The sequence below is a fragment of the Plasmodium fragile genome (genome assembly GCF_000956335.1).
Source record: "Plasmodium fragile strain nilgiri unplaced genomic scaffold supercont1.22, whole genome shotgun sequence".
Lineage (NCBI taxonomy): Eukaryota > Apicomplexa > Aconoidasida > Haemosporida > Plasmodiidae > Plasmodium > Plasmodium fragile.
Genome location: NW_012192602.1, coordinates 199,404 through 207,722, shown reverse-complemented (window position 1 = coordinate 207,722; position 8,319 = coordinate 199,404). Strand labels below are relative to the sequence as shown.

At 46.1% G+C, this 8,319-nt stretch overlaps 3 protein-coding genes across 3 annotated transcripts in view; 2 read left to right on the top strand and 1 right to left on the bottom strand.

Moving 5' to 3' along the window:
* Positions 1-1,948: 1,948 nt before the first annotated feature.
* AK88_02312 (proliferating cell nuclear antigen (pcna)) lies at positions 1,949-2,963 on the top strand (the record flags this gene model as incomplete). The annotated part of the gene is made up of 2 exons (XM_012479943.1): positions 1,949-2,127; positions 2,348-2,963. 2 exons carry the CDS (start codon positions 1,949-1,951, stop codon positions 2,961-2,963), a joined length of 795 nt encoding a protein of 264 aa, XP_012335366.1.
* A 556-nt stretch (positions 2,964-3,519) lies between these two features.
* AK88_02311 (uncharacterized protein) lies at positions 3,520-7,080 on the bottom strand (the record flags this gene model as incomplete). Its single annotated transcript, XM_012479942.1, has 1 exon — positions 3,520-7,080. The coding sequence occupies one exon, from the start codon at positions 7,078-7,080 to the stop codon at positions 3,520-3,522; it is 3,561 nt and encodes a 1,186-aa protein (XP_012335365.1).
* An 835-nt stretch (positions 7,081-7,915) lies between these two features.
* The window catches only part of AK88_02310 (uncharacterized protein), a gene marked incomplete at both ends in the record, with an annotated part of 3,959 nt that continues 3,555 nt past the window's right edge, over positions 7,916-8,319 (top strand). Inside the window, one exon of the mRNA XM_012479941.1 lies at positions 7,916-8,122. Within this exon, the coding sequence (XP_012335364.1) occupies positions 7,916-8,122 (207 nt within the window). The remainder of the gene's footprint in view (positions 8,123-8,319) is intronic.

The following is an 8,319-nucleotide window of genomic DNA, read 5'->3' as shown; positions in this document are numbered from 1 at the left end:
TTTTTTTTTTTTTTTTTTTGGAAGAGCATTCTCCTCCATGTTGAAAGCAACAACGAATTGCGCAACATGAAGTGACTACAGCAAATAAAATACCGTTACGTCTGGCCCCAATTGGAGAAGAGGCATACTCAGGGGAGATGCCATCCTTGTTTGTAAATGACCAACTCATCATCAACACACAATCACAATGTTAAGCGATTTTACATTCCCATTCTCGTTATCGCCGGGTGGGTGTTCACCCGATCACCTATCCAGTTCAGCGCTGCCTCTTTTTCCTTCTCGCTAGTCGTGGCCCATCTGGAGTTATCCCGGATGGTGCAGGACATATTTAAGCAGCCCGTTCCTCTGCAGACCAGTTGGTGATTTCTCATCCACTGTCACTCCTGTTTACTGCTCGGGCATGAAGGAGGCGGGGCCGTCCAAATGGCAAATCGGTTCCACCACTGGATAGGGGGTTCCCCCGTTGCGTACCCTTTTGTACAAGCACAGTTGTGTTCAGCTTGTGAAGAGAGCGCGCTGGCTGATTCCGAAAGGGGAGTGATTATTGAGCAAATAATAAAAAGAAAAAACATATATGCTTAAATAGACACACGCCCCCATCACTTTAGCTCGACCTATCGCTTTGCCCATGTACCAAGCGACCTGGCCGAGAGAGAACAAAAAAAAACAAAGCCGTTTTATCCACCAATGAGGGAATAACCATCCGCTCTTGACATGCAAACGAAAAAAGGTTCGTGTATTTCCCATTTTGGCACCCCCTGGAAAGACTCCCTTTTGCGTTGAATTACTCTCTGGTGTGGAAGTGTCCCCAAACTATGCACACAAATGAAGGGAAGTTGTTACCGAAAATTAGTGTATGCCTCACGCCAACTCATTGTTCACCCTCAACACATTTCCGTGTGCCTTCATTTTTGTTCTCCAAAGGGTTCCCTGCTGTTAGTCTCCAGTGTTCCGCCGTCATTACGTGTGACGTGTTACATGTCATATATATATATATATATTTTTTTTTTTTTTTTTCCCAATTCCCCCTCCCCCCTTGGATGTGTCGAAATGAATTCACTTTCCTTTAGATATGGTTCACAATGTGTTTCCCCAATTTTTGTGTGTAAGTGTGGTGGCACTTTCGCGAAGGCATCGTGAAGAAGTACCATTGCTGGAGCACTAATGGGAGAGGGGACGCTTGCCGGCGCCCCTATGACGTCATGAGAAAGGCCCTTCCCCCACTGCACACACCAGTTTGCTCTAGTGCATTCGCGAAGGGAAGAAACACCGAGGAATTTTTTTCCCCTTAACGCTCCATCCGCATTGCGAGATAAAGAGCTTACTCAATTCACATGTGTGTTTTTTCCATCCTCGAATTTTTTTTTTTTTTTTTTTTTTTTGCATAATAAGCGATCCTTTTCGGTGATTCCACAAACAGGTTTAGCGAAAATATTGACACAATTTATGAGACGTTCTTAGCCTCTCTTCCTCCCCAGAAAAAAAAAAAAAGAAAGAGATCTCCTGCTGCTGATTTGTGTACTCTCCCATTATATTGCATTATCCCTTTTTTGTGTGAGATAAAAGCAATTTCGTTGCGCAATTTTTTTTTTTTTTTTTTTTGTTCCCCTGTTAGGATATTTCACCAGTATCACCTTTCTTTGCGATAAAGATACTGCAGTGAATTTTCCTCGGCGTTTCACCTTTTGTTCCCACTGGCTACACATCACACACACGCCACAATTAAGCCACGTGTACCACGTAGTTCAGCCAGCATTATGACATGTTGAGTTAACAGCTTTGGGCTGCACGGGAGAAGGCTTTCAAAGAGCACGTGCGTCTCGAAGGGTAGGCGGCAGCACAGACGGTAGTTACAGACGATAGTACTCGGGCAGCCCCCGTTTCCACATATACACACGTCCACCCTGCAGCTTCCCTCCTCCGGTTCGTCCCCCACACCCCCGCAAAAATGTTTGAGTGCAGAATTGATGGACAGTTTTTCAAAAAGCTGTTCGAAACGTTAAAGGATATTTGCACGGAAGTGAACTTGGAATGTGACGAAAATGGGATAAAGATGCAGTCGATGGATTGCAGCCATGTGTCTCTGGTGGACCTGAACATCATGTCCGATTTTTTCCAGCACTACAGGTTTGCAACGTGGAGAATGTTCTCTCTCGTTCACGTGGGAGTTTACATATTTTTTTTTTTTTTTTTTTTTTTGCACACCATTTTAGCTAGTTTTTGTTCTCCTTTTGGCTTGTCACAATTTTGCCTGACTCGTTCATAATTTTTTTTTTCCCCAACAAGACAGCTATGCAGTAGATACACGTGTGCATAATGTTACCCGCTTCCCCTACCCCCCTCACAGGTGTGACAAAAATTGCGTGCTCGGCATCAGCATCAACTTCATGTTGAAGATTTTGTCTGTGATCAAGGAGAAGTCAACAGTATTCCTCTTTAAAGAGGACAATGACAATGAAGCGGTGCTGAACATAGGTATAATCGACGAAGAGGAGCAGTCCAACACGGAGGACTCCCTCGAAATACAAGTAAAGTTAATTAACACGCAGAAAGAGCATTTGGAAATTCCACAATCTGAGTACCATTGCCAGTGTACCATGAAGTCGAAAAAATTTCAGGAGTTTACAAAGTATTTGAATTCTATAGGAGATAATGTTGCGATCTCCATGAAGAAGGACACAATGATTTTGAGTACCACTGGGGCAGACATAAAAGTGACTAAACAGTTTACAAATGACATGACTGATGTTTCCATTACTTGCTCTAAGTCGGTGTCTCAAGAATTTGCCACGAGATATCTTGTGATGTTTTCTCGAGCCTCTTCTCTTTCGGACGAGGTGTACATTTCGCTGTCTCCTAACATCCCCGTGTCCATCAAGTTTAACTTCAAGCAAGCCCTGACTGATCTGCAGGACAGCTCGCACCTCACTTTTTTCCTGGCCCCCAAGATTGGCGAGTACTGAGGAGGGGACGGCAAGGCAGCAAATCGGTGAAGCGACTGTCCCCTTGCATGAAACACTCGCGCAGCACACGCGGAGGGGGCGCGCCGTTCCCCCTTTTTCTGTTGCCTTCACCGTGGAACATATGGGAGCCACTTAATCGAACTTTTAATTAAATTTTAAGATGATTCTCCCCATGGCACACATGGTAGCAGTTGTCGTAGGGATGAAAACTGCGTCTTCGTTGGAGAAGAGTTATATGACAGGTCAAACACAAAGCATGTCTACATGTACGCAACAAACACTGATTGGTAATGTTGGGTGGAGCCGGATGCGGGTGGTGAAACCAACCATCCAACAGCAAGTCTCGCTGTAAAAATTGTAAGATGCGTACACGTGCGGGGAGTTGCCATCGGGGGGCGGAAACAGCGCTATTAAGTTACGCTGCCTGTCGTGCCCCCATTGTGCAAAAAAGGGAAAATGTCACAAAAAAAAAAAAAAAAAATTGGCCTCACGTGTAAAGTCGCACAGGTGTTGAGACAGTACATCTGTTCTTATCTCAACAGGGTGCTCATCGCCGCTATCCCCCTTCGCGTGCAATGTTAAAGTGGTAGCTGAGTTGGTTGTCCTGGCGCATCTTCTCCATTAGCCCCTTTTGATGTCTGCTTCGGTTCTTCGTCTGATTGCGGAATAGCTCCTCTTCGCTGACGGTGTAAAACTGAGGAGTGTCCACTTCGTCCGCCCCACTCTCCGCCTCTTCATACATATAAGTGCTTCTTCCCGCTTCTACACATTTGACTTGTTCCTCATTGTTAGGCGCGCACGTGTCGTCTGTCGTTCTGTACGTTTCTCCCTGTACGGGACGGTGGTCCCCCAAAAGGTGCAGGAAACCCCCCACGGAGATGTCTTCCCTGTTGATGCGCAAAATGTGTCGCAACACATGAACTGCGTACAGAAGCTTCTTCCTGAAATCAACACACTGATTCCATTCCTGATAAGGGACGTGTATTATGTGCCAGCCGCATTTTTTTAAAATGAAATTTTTTATAATGGAGTTTATGGTCCTACTGTGGCTGTCCTTGTAAAAGTGAGACACTCCATCCACTTCAACGAGGATGTTTTTTTTTATTTTTTTTTCCATCACGTTGTATGTATTGGGTTTTTCGGAATGGCTGCTTTCTGCGACGATGTTCTGTCCCTCCAGCATTTTCGTTTTATAAACAACGTCAGCGTTGCAGGGTGCGTCAACGTTGGGGGGAATGGTCACGTTGGGGGGAACTCCTCTCATTTTTTTTTTATCCTGCAGGAAGTCCACCACGATGTCCAGTTGGTATGGGCCGAACTGCACTTCGCTCCTGTGTGCAACGCCAACAAGGCTCAGGAAGCGAGACACGTTTCGGTGTGTCCTCGACGACATAATCACATAATCATCGATGCGTAGCTTCACACTTCTGACCTTCACAAAAAATGTTTTTAAAAATGCTGGACAATCGCAGTACCTGGGAAAAAATGCTCTGAGGTACAGGTCGACAATCTGCAGCTGCTGGACACTTATAATGGATATGTGCTGGCGGTGCTTTTCGTTTAGCAGAAATATGAGGTTAAAAAAGATGTTCAGTTCGTTTTTGAAGAAGAGCTCCGGGTGGCTTTGCAGGAGGTGGCTGCCGTTCTCTTGCTGCTTCTCTAACCGCTGCTCCCCCTCGCAAAGGCTGAGCTTAACCGTGTGAAAGTAGTAGGCGAAGGAGAGCGCGAGGTTGGCCAGCTCCTTCTCCCCCAAGTCGTGCATGCAGACGACCATTCGTTGAAACACCAGCTGGTAAATTGGCTTGTAGAAAAAACACAACTTGGTGAAGGAATTAAACAGCTGACACACGTTGGTCTTCTCCAATTTGAATTGGTTAACAAGAATAATTTTAGCGACTTTATACAAAAATATCACATCTCTGTATAGCATATTTGAAAGAGAGTAACATGCTAAGGATAAATCAGCTAAGGTTAACTGGTGGATGTTCCGACTACACAGCTGCACTGCTCTTTTCACAAAAATGCGTGAATATATTCTTAGCTTGCTAAATGAGTACAAAAGAAGTATAGCCTGAAATGGCTTGAGCGTGTCTACCCGTTCACTACCTTCCTTCAGCATCAACTGATGAAGCTTCCGATCTGGGAGGTCCAGTTTTGCCAATCCGTACACAAGACAGCACAAAGACTGATTCGAAATTAATTCTTTTTTCTTTTTTTTTTCTCTTATAATGTAGCTGATGAAGTGGAACAAGTGCTTGGGCTTTATTTTTGCAGCAGCGTAGGAGTTTACAAATGTGGACAGGCAGAGGAAGTCGAATTGGGGTCCCCTCGGAATGATGCCGTGCTCACGCTCGTCACGCCGCTCATTCTGCTCTGCACGCTTCTCATGCGGGTCGTTACGCTGCTCTGCACGCTGCGCTGCACGCCCCGGCTTGCCACTTTTTCCCAATTGCCTGATGCTTCTAAGCAGCAAGCGGTGGAGCACGACGTAGACCTTGTCGTCGCTCAGACCCACCTTGCTAAAGGAGTAGGCCAGCTGCTGCAGAGAAACCACATCAAACTTATAGCCTTTATATTTTACCCCAATGGTGGCTCTGTATAAAAATTCATCTATCATGTAGGTGAACAGAATTTTATTTTTTATATTCAATCTTACAAGTGAGTTAGCCAAATTACTCATTTCAATATTTTTAAACTTTTTCATTTTTATAATACATTCCTCTGAAAGTTTCTCCAGCATCAACGTGTTTTTTATTTGCATCTGTGAGTAGGCGTGAACCAAGTTGCTGAGTGATTGGGGGGAGAACTTCGAAGCATGACTTGTGATGAAGGGGATGAGGCAGTTAAAAGTTGCATTGTCGTAATATTGTAGCTTCACCAGGGAGTTCAGAAGTACGGAGACGTCCTTCGGTTGGGGGTATCCCCAATGAATAGAGGTTCCTTCATTATGCCTGCGTGTAGTTGGGGGGTCCTTCCTATGGTCGACTTCGCACCCACGTCGTCGATCAGGTGTGTCACTTCCACCCTGCGCACTTGTCATACACTCCGCTCCTACACCAGTGGGACCTATTTCTACCACTTCGTCTGGGTGAGCCGCTGGGGTGGCCACGGGAAGCATTCTCCTTTTTACATGATCACAAACAACTTTGCACAGCTTGTTATTCTTCTCTCCCAATTTGGCGAAGCAGTTAAGGATAATAGCTAGCTGGAAAAAATGAAACTCGTCCCCTTTAAAGACGACATGTTTCACTACAGCGTTGAGGATGATGGGGTCCTGCCTACCCAACTGTACCGTGCTATACAAAATGATGGTGACATCCTTGGGGGAGAATTTTTTCACGTTCTTCCCAATCCAAGGGGCGCAGAGGTGGAAGATGGACTTGATGTGTTCCTTCGAGTCGATTCGGAAGAAGCAGAAAATGGCTAGCAGTTCGCGCACGTGCCAGGGTTGCACGGCTGGGTCGTCTGCCTTGATCGACTCGTCTGGCGAGATGGGATCATGCTGTCGTGGCGCTACACACTTTGCCGCTTCACACTTTGCCGCTTCACCCCCCAGACGCCTGACGAAAGTGTCGGCCAGCATTTTTATCAACTGCACTGGCTTGGACTTGGCAAATGTAAATAATTGAAAGAGCTTACTAATGCTGGTTACATCGAAATTGGCATGTATCCTCTTCATCTGTTGATGCAAAAGTAAGTTCAGCTCCTTGTCCTTCTTCCCCACGACCACCATTGTTTTGTAAATGCGTACAAACTCGTGTGGCAGTAGGCAGCGGACAAATTTCTTCGTGCAAAAAAAGAGATTCTGCACAAAATCAGAGGGCAGATTCTTCCTCTCATGTACATTTCTCACCAGCTTGTAAATGTCTAGGAGGTCCTTTTTACTTTTACGATCCAGCAGCTCTACACACAATGGGATGTTTTTATAATGGAGTGTTTGATCCTTCTTGCTGCACGGAATTACAATTATTTTTCTGTGTCTGGTGTTGCTACATGAATTGTGTTGCCTCTGCTGTTGGTGAGCCAAATTCACTTTGATTCGATACACTGCGCCCCTGCGCCTGCACACCAAGTGCAAAGGCGAAAGGGCAGAGGACGCCGCGCACCTCTGCAACATGATGTGGCTCTCAGGGGGGATAAGCGGGGTCCCTTCGAAGGGTCATCGCAAGGGGGGGTCTTCTCACACTAACGGATTAGAAGCGGCGACTGCACAACGTCGAATTAGTCCACGAATATTCTACGTATGGCCGTTCCGACTTTTCCGCTTCACCGGCTGCGTGGCGCAACGCAGTGTGACACAACGCTGTGAGTCGGCCTCTACCTCTTCGACCAAACGTTCACACTTCTTCTTCCATGAAAACGAAACGATTGTCGTATCATGAGAATGTTGCCCCTTTTAATGCTTAACTGGCCTAGCGGGGGCGGGGGGGGCGGGCGACGTGCATCGTGCAACGTGATCTTCAGGTGCACAAAAAAAAAAAGAAAAAAAAAAATAGCGCTGTGAGAAGAGGCAGCCAACCGAACAACGAAACTGACCCGAACGCACGGCTAGCCCCCCCCCCTCCCCTTGCGCTGACCCAGTTGGGCCGAAAAAAATTCCCACACATGACACATCAGAAGAGGCTGTAACACAAAAAAAAAATAAAAAAAAAAAAAAAAAAAGGGAAGCCAAGCATGGCCTAAAGTGAGCGCTATAATGTGTTACACCTCGAGCGCAAAAAAAAAAAAAAAAAAAAAAAAAAAATTGCCACATATTGTTAATATGTTCTATTTTCGTCAAAATGTTGGCAAAAAAAAAAAAAAAAAAAAAAAAAAAAAATTGTTCTGGTGACCCGCTCGGCCATTGCTCCCAACCGGATCGGATTGCTCAGATGACTATGAGGATCACTTAACAAGGGGGGGGAGATGGTCTAATTGGATAATTAAATTTGGCAGTGACGATTTAAAGGACTATGGATCACGAGGGGGAGAGGCCCCCGGGGGGAGAAGCAGCTGCTTCCCCGGACAAGGATAAGTGTAAACAGAAACACACTAATGATGAGCCCGCTGCGCAGGACTCGAATGAACCCAGTAAGAGGACTACTAGGAAAGCCAAGAGGAACACAACCATTTCGGCGTACTCGCCGGCGCACATATCGGAGCCAGTGTACCAGTGGGAGGTAAGATGTGGGGGGGAGACACAAATGCGTTGAGAGGTGGTGGAGGGAGCGCGTCCAGCTTGTGTACTGTTGCCGTTTGATCGTCTACGTGTTAGTGAGAGGGAGTTGTTTCGTGTCGTTGCTTCATATGGGTCATCGCTTCATGCACACCGCTTTATCCACACCGCTTCATGCACACCGCTTTATCCACACCGCTT